Raw genomic sequence first — 17,241 nt, 5'->3', positions numbered from 1 at the left:
GTCCTGCACCAACGCTGGGGAAGTGCTTTACGTGGAACAGTGGTTCTCAACCAGGTATTGGAACAAGACCTTTCCATTATCATATTCTGGCATACATTAGAATTTTAGGAGTAAATGTGTGAGGTTCAGAAAAACCCACAGGTAATCTGATTGTCCCTTCCATCTTTCACCTATCAATGAAAGACCAATATACCAAACACCACACAAGTGCAGAAAACATAAACACTGAATGTGAGAAAACATAAAGACCAGAAGCACGAGGATCTAGAAGAACGTCAAAGAGTGGGCACTGTTTCTCAGAATGCGTCTTTTCCTGCACTAACTGCCCTCTGGCATTTCCAAACATGGCTCATCTGAGAAGAGCCAGCACTGTCTGAAGCTTTATTTTCCCCAAGGCTTGGTAAATAAGCCACAGCCTGGTGTTGGAATGCTCTGTTCCTTTTGGGCGCCACACTTTGCTGGCACACTGTTCGGGGGATGAGTGACGTCAACAACCCTGAATACACAAGTCATCTGACCACAGGAAAAAGTGCAGCTACGAGTCCAGCCAACTGTCCCTTTAAAGATACTTGCAGCCTTGTTTCAGATGTGGCTTTTCTAAGTGGCAAATAGATTTGTAAGACTCTTAATGTGTTTAGGATATATAATGTTTACATTATGCACATAAAATTCATGATTAATCTTGCTTATTTTGCTAATTGTTCCACCTGCTTTTCCTGGTCATTAAAAAATATACACATATGACTTTTTCCTGTTAGTCTGAAAGCAATATACTTCCATGTCTATTCGTTCGGTATGGACATGCTTCTTATGCTCTGAAACTGATGAGTAGCTTTTGCCACTCTTCCTGATAACCGAAGCACTTCAGAATACCTCATTCTACCTGTTCTGCTATTGATTGGTGCTATTTTGGTATAAAGCCCGCTTAAGTTCAATTCTGGGCATATTACTATTCAGTATTATTTTATATAGTCAGTGTGGGTTTAGCGTTCACTCTTCTCATTGCTTCTCCACCCTTTATCCCTCAGAATTTTCTGAAATGGTAGCATGCAGAATTTCAGGTTTTGGTGTTGTGACAGAACTCAGTTAATTCTTATCCTTGAAGCTGTTTTAGTGGGAACAAGGTTGTCTTGGGAATGACTTCTCCATACAGACACTGGTGTCCACTGCAGCTGCTGAGGCAAGAGTAATCTCTTTCCTGAGAACATGTTTTGCTCTGGCTTCCCCCGATATTCTTTAATAGCAAGGGTGTGAAATCATGCGTTGATACTTTTCCACACTTGTTAATAACTGCGCTTTGCTCAGATGTGCACACCCATCCCTGTGCCTTCAAAAATGCCCTCTGCTCTCCTAGGCTTTCAGTTTCACTCTCCTGTCTGGATGTGGCTGTATTTTGTTGAGGATTCATTAAGATTTAATCTTCAGATGGTTGCTTTCCCCAGTTCAGGTGAGTCCCGAGGCCTTATAAAAAAACAACCATTTACTAGTTGTACAAAATACAGACTTTCCAGACAGGGCTTCATTGGGTCCCAAGCTGGCCCAGTTGTCGTTTTCCTACCTTCCTTTCCTACCTTTCCTTTCCTTCATTATGGCATTTTTACAGATGTATATAATGTACTTTGGTTCTTTCAGCCATTACTAATCATGCTTATTGGTCCCATTCCTCATCCTAAACAGGCCCCTCCTCTGGATTCACAAGTAAAAAGAGAGTCTCTAAATGAGAAAGAACTTTCGTTATCTGTCCAAGCCTGACCTATTTACTTCACATGATGGTCTCAGTTGCATCTATTTTCCTGCAAATGTTTGTTACTCTGTATGGCTGAATCAAAAGACACTGTGCAAACATACATTTGTTGTTAAGGGAAACCTAAAATGACTCCATAACTGGGCTACTGTAAACAGTGTATCAATAAACATGAGTGTGAATCTACCTTTTAGTAAGGATAGTGTCTTTGAGTATATACCCAAGCGGTAAATTCTACTTAAAAGAGTTGTATGTTAAACCTCCATACTGCCTCCCATAGTGGAGGCACTACCGTACTCTCCCATCTCCCACCAACGGAGTGCAAGGCCTCCATTTCTCCCACTTGCCCAGCATCTGTTACTGTATCTTGGATAGTAACTACTCTGACTAGGATGAGGTGGAGTCTCACTGGGGTTTCATTTTGTATTTCTCTGGTGGCTGAGAATACTGAATCTTTCCCCCATTTATTTATTTATTTATTTATTTATTTATTTATTTATTTGAGATTTCTACTTTTAAAAAGTCAGTTCAATTCTTACTCTTTTGGGAGTCATCTTGTTTATTTTTGAGTTCTTTGTATACTCTGGATTCCTCTCCTGTTAGATGAATAGCAAAGCTCTCCCTTTTTTAGGTCCCATGCAATTCTGGCTGTTATTCTTGAGTCCCCAAGTCCTATTTAATGTCTTACTGTCTTCCAGTGTGGTACTTACACTTGCTCTTACATTGAGATCTTTGATGGAAAATACAGTTCCAGTTTTATTTTTCTGCATGTGGGCACCCCATTTTCCAGTATTATTTTTTAAAGAGGCTTCACTGTAGAATCAGGTCACTGCATGGATTTAATTTCTGAATTCTCAATTTTGTTGGATTGGTCTATGTTCTGTGTCAGTATGTCTGCCTGTGTATGTATGTATGCATGCATGCATGTATGTATGTATGTACGTAGTGTCTTAGTGAGGGTTTTATTGCTGTGAAGAGACACCATGACCAAGGCAGTTCTTATAAAGGAAAACATTTAATTGGGGCTTGCTTACAGTTTCAGAAGTTTAATTCATCATTATCATGGTGGTAAGGATGGTAGCATGCAGCAGACATGGTGTTGGAGGAGCCAAGAGTTCTACATGTTAATCTGAAGGCAGCCAGGAAGAGACTGGATGTGTTTCACATTGGTCACAGCTTGAACGTTTAAAAAGCCCCGCCCCTGCAGTGATACACTTCCTCTAACAAGGCCACACCTCCTAACACTGCCGCTCCCTATGGCCAAGCACTCAAAGACATGAACCTATGGGAAGTTTACCTATTCAAACCACCATAGTATGTATGTGTGTGTGTGTGTATATATATATATGTGTGTGTGTGTGTTGCCTGTGCCATAGTATTTTTTGTTGAAATCCAAGTTTTAAAACATATCTCTACCCTTCCACTTTTTATTGCCTCTAGAACACTCCTAAGAACGATGTTGGGTCTTTTTCAGGTTTTTTTCTTTTTGTTTTGTTTTGTCTTGGTTTTTGATTTTTAATTGCTTAACTTCCACTTCTTCCTGGAGTGAACAATTCCTTCTGACCCACCTTCTAAGTCATTGGGTCCTTTACAGCTTTTGCATTTTTAATTCTCACATTCTATCAATCCTCATTTCAAGTATTACATCATTTAAAAGCTCATCCCTTGACATATTTCAAAGTGGTTTTTTTTTTTTTTTAATTTATAAAGAACATACTAACCTGTCTCATAACTATAGTATTTGAAGCCCCTGCTTTTGTTGGTAGTAGTTTGTGTGATTACTCTGTGAGCTGCTCGTACTTCTTAGAACATTATTTTTATAACTCATTGAGGTTATGCTTTTATTTCTACCACCACATAAGGGATTTTGCCCATCTGGTTCTATCTGTGTTCTTACTCCGACATTCTCTTAATATGCAAGAATGTGGTAGGGACTGCAATGCCAATTTATTTTTTTTCTTAATTACCTGTTCTGAGTATGGGCTGGAGGGGATACTGGCTCATCTTCATCCTGAAGGGTAAGGTAGACTTCTAGGGAGTCTGCTTTAGAGCAGTATCACCTCTGCCCATCACATCCATCCTGATGCTCAAAACTGCACATTTTGGTGAACATCTCCAGGTAAAAGTGCCCTTGCTGTCTGATGACCTTTCATCTGTACTTTTGACCTGGTAATTTCTCTTTTGCTAGTTCAGCCCTCAGGACATCTGTCAGCTTCTTTTCATCTTCCTACATCATTTGGTCAGATTTTTCCTTTTGGGAAGGGAGGTTTAGACGGGATTTCACTAGGCAGCCCTGGCCCTGAAATCACCACCTTCCTGCTTTACCTTTTTAGTGCTGAGACTCCCAAGTAAACATCTGCTTCTCGATTTCTTGCTTTCAGTTCTTGAACTTGACTTCCATCCCTAACAGCCATGATCTGGGGCATGTGTCAGTGAAATCAGTTAACTTAGAAGAGTATGTAAATTGTGTTTATTTTCAAATAACAACTGTTATATAGGAAGAGGGTCCACAGCTTTCAACAAATTCTGGGCCTGTCACAAAACTGTTGAACTACATACAAAGTAATTTTGGACAAGTTAATTGCAGTTTTATTTCTCATCTATATGCTTTTGAAATTATTTCAGGAGCTTAGGAATGGAAAGCAGTCTCTGTGTCTGGAACTTCCTGACTATCTGGACAGGTTGGCTACCCAGTTGGTGTCACAGACATGTCCCCAACTCAGCCAGCCCTTTCTGGGTACTGGGGATTTGAACTTGGTTCCCATGCTATTACTTTTCCTCTTTACCTGATGCTGATCAGCAGTATCGTTTGCTTGCTTATGCTCTGCCACTTAACCTTCAGGAGCTCATTCCAAGTTGGTCTTGGGTCCTGCTTTATTAGTTTGAGATTCCTTTTTCTAGAAAATGTAAGGTAGTGGACTCAGTTTTGCAGGCTTTAGCTTGTGTGTCAACTTCTCAACTCTGCCACTACGGTGATTGGAACTAAAGAATGGGTAGGGCAGAATGGGTAGGGCTATGTTCCAATAAAATTATCTACAAACCAGATGGATCTGGCAGTGGCAGGATGGATGTTGCTAACTTCTGCTCCATTCTACACACACACACACACACACACACACACACACACACCCCTCTTACACATGCCTGGAGGCACTTCTGTATCCAACTGTTTTCTCCAGATACCCATTTACTTTCTATGTTTAAATGTCCCCAGTCCCCCGAACCCAGTACCCTCCCAGCACTCTTAGTCAATGCTACTGCCATCCAGAACTGCTGAAGGCGGAACACTGGAGCAGAGTGCAGCGGGGGCGGAGGGATCCTCAACACGCCCTCCTCTCTCATCCTCTAATTCTTTGGAGATACCTAGAAGAGGTAGGTCTGGAAATGGCATTTGACACAAAAAGTCAAATTTTACATTTCACTAACAGAACTAAATTTTATTTCCATGTTTATTACATGTTTGTCTTGGATGCTGAGTACATATTAGAACTGACTTAACATACAACTTGGTTGAAAGTTTGATATTCTCCACTGAATGGGTTAGAAAGGAATGTAAAGCTATGAAACACTGGTTTAGATCTAAGTTCTAAGTTATGGTAAATACAACAACAAATGTCTTGCTATTTTTCTCTAATTTTCCAAGATGGATGTCACTATAAAAGCTTTTTTTTTTTTTCTTTTCAAGAAAGGAAGGGTTACTCATAAAACCCTTTTTAAGTATAGGGTACAAGTAAGTCTTAACACAAAATCCTACTGCCTACTTAAAGTTATGAACTGAGGGGGACTAACTATTGTCACCTAAATCTAGTGTCATAAATCTGTATTTGCTATTTGCTTTTGTCAGGGGCGGATAGGAAAATCTGAGTGTGACACACAATCTAATTCCATTTGACATTCATGTTAACCATTTGGTATTCAGAATGGGGATGGTCAAATACTGCTCAGTGACAGAAATTCAAAATCAATCAGTTCCAAGAGTGCCAGAGCCAAGAGAAGTGACTCACTCCACTTCCATACCCACAAATGGAGACCAGTAGTTTTTACTACAAGTTTCAAGACAAAATTGGTATGTTGTGCTGGTAGAATTCATGTGACACAAACACGATTGCAGTGTGGGACCAATGATAGATTACAGGCAGTAGCACAGCACTCCCAGACAACTTAGGGTAGGTAGTTTTTTGTTTTAGGTCATGTTAAAATAATTTTTTTTTCCTACCATGGACAAGGAGAAGGATTGCTGAAAGTGCATAATGCTTACTGTTCTCCTGAGTTTTAGGATCACCTGCAAAAACTTCTAATTTATCTCATTAGATTATTGATATGCTTTCTCATGTAACCATTTTGATGATTTATGGCTTTTAAAATTTCATCTTAATAGGAAGCTGCTAAAACTTTTCTAAATCAGGTTTCTAGCATCAGATTCTCAAATGAGAAAGAACTAGAGAAACTTCATAAAAATTCAACTTCCCCCTTCCCAGAAAAGCCAGCATCTCTCTGAAGTGCACAGGCAAGCTCCTTTTCTTAGAACACAGACTAGTCAGCTTTCTTTGTGTGTTTAGTGAACAGAGGTGAACACTCCAGGCTCTGAGGACTGTTTGTCTCTACTGCAAATACTCAACTCCTGCCAGTGAGGTGGGAAGCAGCCTTAGATAGTGTGTAATTACAAATGAAGGAGCAGTGGGAAGCTGGCCTTCAGGGGAGCTGGCCAACCCTGCCTTAGACCCAGGAGTCACCTCCAAGAGACTAGTGTCTTGTTGTGTGCAATGACTGACTCAGGATATCTAGTAGTAAACTACTACAAACATTTTGATGATGAATATTTTAAATTTAGCTAAATCTCTGAATTAAGTAAAACTCTATTAAGGATTATGCTTTCCATTGGGGATAACATCAAGAAATTGCTTAAGCATTAGTTACTGAGGGTTTAATTTAAAATTAATAAATGATGTCCATACAGTTTAATATCCAATTTAATTTTTTTAAAAACTTAATGAAAATATAACAGAATCAAAACATTTAAAATAAGTACACTCACTACCCACTCCAGCAATTCATTTAAGTCATACCAACTATAGAATATGAAAAATAAATTCAGAAGTGTAATTACTTTAAAATACACTACTTCCACTTTCAATATTTTACATTTATGTATATATTCTATAGTGGAAGCAGAAATTCTCTCTAAAAACATTATCTTCTTAAAATCTTGAGGTGCATATTAGAGCCACAGGCAATATCTGACATATAAAATTGCAGAACAGGCCTTTTGAATTTGGCATCACTGGTACAATACAATGATCAAGATCTAGAACTGTACAATGCCTAGACATTCGAGGAAGAAGAACCATTATTCTCTTCAATGTAGAATGACCAATGCATATTCTACAAGGGCAGTGAGATTAGTAATTCTGTTGGGTATATGTCCTGACATAATTTCCAAATGTACAACAACACAAACAACTTTGTTAAGGCCATGTTTTATTTGCTGATTAATGGACAAAGGCAATGTAATTTATTTTCAAGTATTTTCTTGAAAGTCTGTGCTCATAAAAATCATGAAAAGTTGGAAACAGACTGTTAAATCACTGAAACTTTAAATATATCTTACACAATCTCGTTTGTACAAAAATACAAGTTAAATATAAACATAAAGCAGTCATGGTAATTTTATGCAAATCTGTTTTATGTGATCTGTAGTTATATATAAAAGTTTCTTGGTTCTGTTATTTGTGAAAAGATCAACACCAGATTGAGTTACTATCTATTAGCAAAGGGCCCTAAAAAGCTTACTTTAGCATTAATCTTGTACATGGTTATAAGTATTTTCTAATTTGAGATCATCTAAACACTGAGAAAAAGAAAATAAAAAGGGCAGTATGTCCATAAACCAACAAATAATCTGGCTGCAATGTATCATAAACACAGATCCACACATCTGTACAATGAACATGTTATTACACACCCACACACACACACCCACACCCACACACATTCGTGCATGTATGTCTACACACACTGCATACATAACAACCAGGCCAAATACAGCCTAATGAGGCGCCACATCCTGTTCGATATTCAGCTGTGCATTTTTTCTGACTTCATCAAATGAATAGCTTTTTGTCACCTTTCCATTCTTGAAAACCGTATGAAGAAGATCCTGCAGAGCATAAATTTTGTAATTAAAAAGACCATTAACAAATATTCAAATCATGCTTTGACGAATTTACCTAAAAGGTCAAAGATACAAAGCTGTGCAGAGTGTCAGCTTATAATAGTGAGATTATGATAAAACATTCTTAGGCTGGTTTTCTTAAAAGGAGAAATAAAACACCAGATACCTGATCTTTTCTACTGTTGAAGAATCCTATTTGCTTGGGAGAAGCCTAAGTGGTCCTGGTAACCACCACTCAATAGAGCCTGGTCAACAGCCTCAATACTGTCTAGACCTGCCTATCTACAAGTTTAATGTTAGCCATGAAATTTTCGCCTTAAAATCAAACGGGACTTGCATTCCATTCATAGTGAATGACACAGAAAAAGACCCTAACTGCAAAGAGAGGAGCTGGGTGTCTGTGGAGGGGCTCCCCATTCTGAAGAATAGAGGAGGGGAGTGTGGGAATGACGATGGGACTGGGAGGAGAGGAGGGAGAGGCCTACGACTGTGATATAAACTGAATTAATTAAAAAAGAGAGAGAAAAGGAAAAAAAAAAGAGACTCTATTTGCAAGTCATGGAGAAATCAACAGAGGATGAAGACTGAATTTCCCTTAGGCCCTGAAAAGCCTAGTTTCTATATGAAAAATCCACTTAAATTCATCTTAATTTTCTTTCTTACAATACACATGACATTAGCTGGTATCTTGTGTTCTCTAAATTACAGTCTTCCAGATGTAGCATTTGCTTTTGTAAGTTTCAGTATAAACTCCTGGAGAAGGCTGGTTTTTCTGTGTTAACTAAAATGTCTCCATGCTCAGAGACTGCCATCATATAGACTGGACAGACGCTCTCGGGTGCTGATCACATTCATGTCTCCTTTGACTTCTCTCAACTGGCTTTGCTTCATTTGATGACCCAATAAGCAAAACCTCGGCTGCTCCAATTGTTAGGTGAAATCTACTCAATGAATTGCTGATGGGCTACACAAAGAGATTTCATTCTAAGCTTCACCTACAAGTTCACGTGATTTTCACAGAAAGATTATTTTATTAATTCCAACCCCAAATCTTATAAGATAATTGTCGTAAGCAGTCCAATCTGCACAGTACTAAAGCATCATAATAAACATATCATAAATGTGTGTTTATGCTTGAAGACTATACTCATGAGAAGTTTTTCCTCTCAAACTCAATCTTCCCTCCCAGCTAGTGGCTTAGAGACCTTTTAAACTTTTAGTACACAATGGAAGTACACTTATGCTGGAAATCACCAGATCACAGGGCCTACTCAGCACAGACAACTCAGTTAGGGCTTCCCCATTTGCCAATCACATACTCTGAATAACCCACTCATTTCTATGATACCGAGACAACTAAGACAACTGCTTTTATTTTTTAAGCTCAGAATTTCCTGAGACTCAAATAAGTCTCAGAAAACCTGAAGTGAAAACCTGAAGTGGTTATTTTATGTTGTAAAGAAATAATTCCTTTCAAAAAGTTTGAAATTTGGCTAGTTGGTCTATTATAAAATTACAGTATATTACTATAATACATATAGTTATGTGAAGTTCAAGAGCACAAGTATTCTTTGCTCTGCTTCTCCAGAAATTAGTCACTGCCAGCAGACAGTAAGATTAAGACCAAATATACAATACCCTGTTAAAGGCCATTAATATCTATCATGTTAGTCACTGTAGGAAAAAACAAAACAAAACAAAACAACATTCAATGCCAGAAAACTGTTCTGAAAACAATCTGAAAGTTTAACACAAAACTCCATTTTCTTAATTTGAAAAGCCAGTTTACTACTGTTTTAAATCTCCAGTCAACAGATACTTACGTGGCCATATTCCTCAAGGTCTCCTTTCCCTTCCTCAAGTGTAACAAAGTTCCCTGCTGGTGTCCTATGTAGAGATAACCGGCCCTTTTTTGATCTTTTGTTGGGATCAGCAACTGGGTCCTTAAAGACATTAACCTGAAATCCAAATTAAGTGAAAACCGATAAATCATCTTCCACCAAAGCTCAATGCTAGAGCTTCTCACCTGCTCACAGAAGGCCTTGGGTTGGATCCCTATAGCTAGAACCATTTTTTTTAAAGTGTTATATACAAGTTTTAAAAGTTTATAGTGTTGTATGTGTAACTACATCAGTCTACAACTCGCTGTTAGAAACATAACTCAGTAATTAGCCTGTTTTCCTTCAAAATACCATGTTCTGGAAACCAAAATCTTGGATATCTTTTACAGGGTAATTTGGACAGATGTGTATTCACTATGGTATTTAAGATCCCTTTGTTTTCATTATTTCTCACATTTACCCTAGTAAGAGCTCAGAGGGGTGGTGCTAGCATCTAATCCATCCAGACCACACTGCAGGACCAGGACTCCTAACAATGACAAAAAAAGATTTAAAGAATCTGAATATGGGGAGGGCCTTCCCTTTTCTGAGGAGAATGGGAGGAGTAAGGGTGGGACTGGGAGGAGAGGAGGGAGGAAAAGTGTGGGAGGATGAGACTGGAAGGAGGAGTAAGGGGGCTGCCTTCTGGACATAAACTGGATAAATAGATAAATAAAGAATCTAAAGACAGTACAATGTCTAGGATCAGAAAATGAGGGGGCAAACCATAGATGGCACCAGCAGTGGCAGTGGCATGGAAGAGCAACAGCTAAGACGGTCTCTGGCTTCCCCAAAGAGAGGTGGAGGACAGCACACAGGCTCTCTTCAGGATTTTATTTATACTTGCTGTGCCTGTGCGCGAAGGTGGTCCAAGTACAGCTCTGTGGCATTGGTTCTCTCCTCCACACTTCTATGTGAGTTCTGGGGATTGAACTCTGGTTCCCACACTTGTATGGGAAATACTTTTGTCTGTTGAACCATTTTGCCTGTTCTAGCCCCTCAGAGCTCTTAGCTTTCCCTGACCCTTACTTCACAGACTCCTTAGCCTTTAAGAGGTGATGAAAGATGAAAGGGATGGCTGCTTAGCTACACTATGGCTCCCAAACATGATTCTGGTATCAAAACCAGAAGCTCAAACTCCACCCTTGGAATAGTAATTCCATACTTGATTACCTTCAGTAATTCAATGGCCAGGTTAGCTGACAATCTTACCCAAATAGAACCAGCTTCTTCATGCAAAGGCACATGCCAAAACAATGGTGGTAAGTGACCAATACCCTTCCCTTAAATCATTCAGCTTATTTGGTTTTCTCATCTCCTTTGTTACTGCCTGACATCTTTCTCTCCCATCAACACCATATTGTGTCCATTGACCATGGCAGTCCCTATACTTGTCACAGATACATGGAAGTAACAGGGGAAGAAAAACTGAAGGACATACCCCAAGGCCATTTGTTACAACATAGCTACACTTGAAGGAGCAATTCAAGAGGTCTCTCGTTAACTTCTGCAGCAAAGCTCCGCCAGAACCAAAGGCGACATTCTCAATACTCCATTTTTTTTGTTTCATTCCCTCTACAATCTAGAAGATTAAAAACAAGCAAACAGATGGTCTGGAAAATGATGGAGGTTATTCTCAAAGACAATACAGTAAAACTGTACGGTTGCTTTGTACCAGTCAATATTCAGATAAGCCTTGCAGATAGTAGTGCACATTTTCTTTCCACAGTCCCACTTAGGACAAAAAAAGGCAGGCTGAAATGGGTGTGTGGAAGGATGAGATTTCACTTGCAGTTTTTTTTGTATATTGTCACTGTGACTGGGCTGTGGGAGTGAAGAGTAGTGAGAAATTGGCTACGTATACTTAAGGCTTTGTAATCTCTCTCTCTCTCTCTAGCCACCTCAAAGCTACTGGTCAGCCATCAACAAAAGCTGAAATATTACTACCTCTAGGGATTTCTAAATGTCACAAATCATAGTGCCCTGTGTTACTATATGCAGGTTATTATATGCACAGCTAATGACTATGTGAGTCAATGGTTACTGGCAGGAGCATGTAATACTCATTTGCATGTGACAGCAGTGACACTGCCTGGTGCTCCAGTCATAAGCAGGATTATGGATGGTGTTTTAGGTGTTGGGACTTATGACTAGGTCACTGGGAAAGAATAATTATTGAAATTCACTTCATTCATAGTCCTCTCAGTGAAAACGCTGTCATTAGGGGGCCTGAGACACCTGTAGGACTGGGTAACACCTTGGCTGGAGGAGCAGAGTGGGGTGGCTGTGACCACCACTGTTAACACTCTCAGTAATACTCAGGTGGCAAGAAGGTAGTTCAGTTCAGCACAAATTTCAAGAATCTGACCGCAAGTACTTTATTTTAGGTATATCTAAGCATAGTGCAATTCGGAGTTTTTTTTTTTGTTTTGTTTTTTGTTTTTTCAGTGATACTAACTCGATCCTGTTTGTACAGTAAAGCTTAGGACACTCTTTGTAAAGTACACCTGACATCTTCCATAAAGATGGGGTCTATAAACTGCCATAAAGATGAGTTCTGTAGGCTGGCAAGCTTATACAGTGAGGGTCTGGAGGAGGATCTGCTTGGTCTCAGCCACACAGAAAGTGCAGAAGTCACTAGGCTATCAGCATATCTGCTCCCAGCCGTCTTGGCAGAAAACAGGTTATGTAACTCTCTCCCTTGGAAGAGACAGTCCTGTGTTTACATTCCTGGTTCCCTCGTGCTTATCTGTGAGCACAAGACGGACACCACAATAGGCACAAGAGCAGATATGTATAAAAGCTAAAGGAAGCATTTTATTAAATAAACTGTATGTTTTACCTTAATTCTTACTGAAAAAAAAATTTTTTTGTTTAAAAAAACACATAGAAGAATTAGATGGTTGGAATTTTAAAAATGATTGCATTTCTCATTGTTGGATTAGTAGCACATGATGCTATTTGGGGTTTTGATTCATTTTACAAGGTTGAAAAGATCAATTTGAGACTTAGTATTTGGCTCACAATTCCAAGTTACAGTCCCTCATCGTGGCGAAGTCAAGACAGCACAGGGCTCAAAATCAAACCCAGGGGATTGTGTAGTCCACATTGGGTATGTCTCCCACCTCAGTCAGTGTGATCAAAATACCACCACAAGCTGACATACCAGCCTGATCTAGACAATCCCTCAGTGAGACTGCTCCCAAGTGACTCCAGACTGGCATACTGACAATGAACACTAATTCTTAGACATACTTTGAGCTCTTCAAACAAAAGCCTTTATTTCTGTTTGTCTTTAGAAATCAACACAGAAGGGGGCTACTGAGGCCTGGAGAGGTATGCTTTGGCTACCATTTCAGTACTTTAAGCTACTATTATTTCTAAACTGTAAGCACACCAAGGGCATTTACCATCAAAAATATTTGAAAAGACTCACAATTGCATTTAAGTTTTAATAGGCTGTTTATGAATAAAAAGGAGGTATTCCAAGAACAGGCATTTCCTTACTGAGACACTCAGGTAAACACATACCTCTTGTAAAGTGTTGATATCCACTCCATCTCCTTGAATGACTCTGAGATAAGGTGGCAGCAATTTGTAGCCCTTTGAATTCTCAGTAACAGGAAACTTCTTGCCTAAAATATCTAAGACCTGAATGAAAAACAAACACACAAACATGACATAAGTAACTAAAACTGTGGTGGAGGGGAGTATGCGTCCCAAACTAAAAAAGTATTTTTCTTTGTTAAACATTTTTGAGAATAAAAAAAATTCAATTACTTAATCTTATAAAGTTTTATAAAATTTGGTTCCAATACCTTCTAATCACATTAGAAACAGGTGTGTCTTTTCCTATTCAGTCAATTTATATCACAAAAATTACACAATGTTCTTTCCTTCACATCTTTCAAATTATACAGATTCAAGGAAAAAAATCCCTAATGTTAAAACAGCATGTATTTTAAAGAGCATAAGGCACGGCATGACAAACTCATAGTTATGCCTTTGACTGGAGTTTATTCTGCTTGTGGCCAACAGTTCTGCTTGGTTTACATCTGTCTAACATCTGAGTCACAATGCTGAGAGAAAATACAACCATCAGAGTAAGATGGAAACAAAGCATATACAATGTATAGTTGGTCCAAAGCTCTTGGCTCCATTAAGTCTAACTCCTGTAAAACTTAAGCCACGCTATCTGATGACTGCTGCTCAGGACTGTATAGCAGCTCACACTAACACAGATAAGAACTTGCTCAGGAAAACTTGGTCTGAGACACAAAAGACCTATAGGAACCCCCCCCACACAATAATTACTTCATTTCCTGACACAAATTAAAGATCCTAATAAAAACATTCCATATAAATTTACTCTTATAACCATCACAATGGAAATATAAAGTTGTTTGGTTTGTCAGAGGTAAAATGCTTCAGGCAAGGCACCAAGACTGGGCTGTAATCTATGGCCTCACACCCTAGAGTGAAGTGACATGCCATCTGCTCCTTAGCTGAGAACAGTTGTACAGGGAGACCGAGGCCCACACTGGACGCCAGGACCCTATTTCCACATTTCTCAACCTTGGCAGGTCATTTCCTCCTTTACAACAGAAGACCTACCAGAGGTTTTCTTTCTTTTTTTTAACGATTAAAGAAAGCGTTTTGGTTAGAGTACCACATGGTAGTTCTCTAGTAGAAGGCATCAATGAACTCCTGCTGTGACAAATACTTTGTAAAAAAGGCAAATCGGGCCCTGAACAGGCCTTTCTGCTTATTAAAGAAGCAGTATTATCTCCAGTCAGGCATGACTTGAAAATGGTTTTGAATTATCTGTATTCCTTATTACCCTGAACACACGCCTTCTGTACTGACAACTTCAGAACTGTGATTGCTAATAAGTGGAATAAACCACAAGTAAGTTGATTAAGATGGTAATGCTACTAATTCTGAAGGCAGACAAGGAAGTATTCAGCAGCCCTTAGTTGTCTACTTGACAACGTATAAATAAGCTAACCTTTATGTCCTTTCTCTGTAATTAATGTGTAACCTTGGGCAAATCTATTGCTCTGTCTCTGGGTTAAAACTTGAAGAAACAAGCCTTTCCTCAGAGCACACAAATGAGCAGTGAAGTAGCCAGTGCCCAGGCACCCTAACAATACACACTGCAGTTCACCTTCAACACAGTGTCAAGCGGATTTCCAGAATCAGGTCTGATGATGAGTGGAGCCTCTGTACTTCTCGACACTATTAGATGTCTCAGGTCTTCACCCCATATTTTCTCACATGCATTATAGATGTCATAGCTGTCGCTGACCACAGACACAGGCACTGATGAGAACTGTGTTACTATATGTTCAAAAGCATCTTTTTCATGGTCTTTTCCCCAAGCTGTTATGGTACTAGAAAACAAACCAAAAATACAGATTTTCTTAGGCAGACACACGACCTATTTCTTAAGCATCATTAACCTTATCAGTGTAACTGGGAAGGGGATTCAGTTTAATAAGTGCACATCAGAAGGCAAATAAACTACTCCTTGTCCGATTTGTTTTTAACACCACAAGTTAATTATATTCAGCTTAGTAGTTATTATTACTTAGCTCTTAAATCAATAATTAATAAGTAATAAACTGGTTTTTGTTTCAGCATCCCTCAATCTACTCAAAGTCAGTGAACACATGCAGCCTTCCAGGATGGTGGAATGGGGGAATCCATGCTCCCGTTTTCGCTTGGCAATGCTAGCACCTGGTTCTTTTCTATGACTCTCTGGAACTGAATAGCAAGTGACTTATCTGTCTTTTTTACCTTCCAAAATACTTAGAGCAACTATTTATACTTTATTATGGCATCATTATGGCATATGCAATCAAATAACTATAACGACACCTGTTATATCTTAAAATGCCCAGTAATAGGCAGTGATGCAGTTTACAACCTACAGGTTGTTTACTTACAAGTATGTGTTCAAGGAACAAGAATCGTAAGAGTTAGTTTGAGCACAATGTAATTTAAGACAGAAAACAAAATGTAAACGCCTCTTTTAGGAGAGAATGACTCGTGGCCTTGCCATAGGCAAGCCAAGCAACCAAGAGCAAACCCTGACACTACGAGTCATATTTTGTTCATCCTTTAAGATGATTTTCTCAGGCATTCCTTGATAAGGATGAAAAGCCAACTAACAGAACTACATTCCTTTAACTCACAAACTGTCATTTCATATTATTCTTTTTATCCTAAAGGACTAAAGTAAATACCTTTTCCCTGTCAGTGGCTGTTAGGAGTAGCTAGCAGGTGCATTTGAGGACTCTGAAACTATACTCACTGAAATCGAGACAGGGCCTATTTATACAAGTCACATCATAGTGAACATTCTTACAAACCAATAGCTATGCTATCAAGTCTCTGCTTCATGCAGTTGTTTGCACGCTACGGGGAAGACACAGGTGAGAAGCCCACTTTCATTGCAACTGCTCCTGTCCTAAATCAGAGAATTAAGCTCAGTGTTCACCAACCCTGAAGAAAATCACGGTGTAAGAACAAAGCGCTACAGTTTTATGTAGCTTCTGTAGCTCCTATTGATTAAGTCTGTACTGACAGTCCCAAGTTTGTGTGCACAGGTCTGTTGCCCACTGTCAGTTTCATCATCAGAGTGAGTTTCAGTTCTTAGTTGCTGAACTTTCCCTTGACGTCGATGTCACCGTCCACATTTCAGTATTGTGGAATTTCTTCATTTCTCTGCTGCCTCTCCATTCTCCTGCCATCTAATCGGGAACCAGGCTCTCTGTTACAGACTGGAACTCTTTACGCACCCCACAGACACATGGAATGTGACTACTGCACAGCAGGAGCCAAATGCCTACTTCCCCAGGTCAGCATTTCTATGGAGCAGTGTCACATCTGTTCAATGACTGCTACTGATGCCATTACTCCAATTCAGATTAGGCTCATACCTTTCTAGAATTATTTTTGTTTTCAGATTCCAATTCTCTAAGGAAATATTTACAATAGCAGTAATGATTTAGAGCTATTCTAGATGTTAGCATTTATCCTAACAGCCATCTGGTATAAAACTATAGCTTCTTCTTTTGTGTGGTGGATAGAGAAAGGGAAGCAACGAGAGAAGAAGGATGTGCCCAAGGCCACCTACTGTTTCAGCTGTTAAGTCAAGTGGGCTTTTAGGCAAACACAAAAAAATATTATGGGACCAAAAAAATACACTATGTATGTACACAGTGTCCTTTTCATTTAACCCAGAAGCCCTCCCTAATAGACTCTCCTTGTCTTTAGACTTACTGTTTATCATATGCTTATTACTTCAAAACATACTTAGCTGGCAGCCTACTGTGTGTTACTATGTTAAAAAATTTAAGATGTGTATAGACAAAAACTCCAAATAACTTTTATCACTTAACAGCCATAATTTTCTGTTTCTTAATCTTGAAACTTTATGA

General features: G+C 39.0%; 1 protein-coding gene across 5 annotated transcripts in view; it reads right to left on the bottom strand.

Moving 5' to 3' along the window:
- Window positions 1-6,696: 6,696 nt before the first annotated feature.
- Nampt (nicotinamide phosphoribosyltransferase) overlaps window positions 6,697-17,241 on the bottom strand; it is a 32,927-nt gene continuing 22,382 nt past the window's right edge. For all 5 annotated transcript variants that reach the window (XM_060366850.1, XM_021645891.2, XM_021645892.2 and 2 more), the window contains exons 7-11: window positions 14,964-15,189; window positions 13,328-13,447; window positions 11,238-11,378; window positions 9,740-9,874; window positions 6,697-7,901 (exon numbers count right to left, since the gene is read on the bottom strand). In XM_060366850.1, the coding sequence (XP_060222833.1) occupies window positions 7,791-7,901; window positions 9,740-9,874; window positions 11,238-11,378; window positions 13,328-13,447; window positions 14,964-15,189 (733 nt within the window). In that variant the 3' untranslated portion in view covers window positions 6,697-7,790. The remainder of the gene's footprint in view (window positions 7,902-9,739; window positions 9,875-11,237; window positions 11,379-13,327; window positions 13,448-14,963; window positions 15,190-17,241) is intronic.

The sequence above is a fragment of the Meriones unguiculatus genome, chromosome 1, assembly GCF_030254825.1.
Source record: "Meriones unguiculatus strain TT.TT164.6M chromosome 1, Bangor_MerUng_6.1, whole genome shotgun sequence".
Lineage (NCBI taxonomy): Eukaryota > Metazoa > Chordata > Mammalia > Rodentia > Muridae > Meriones > Meriones unguiculatus.
Note: the sequence above shows the minus strand (reverse complement) of the source record. Positions and strands in the feature narration are given on the sequence as shown.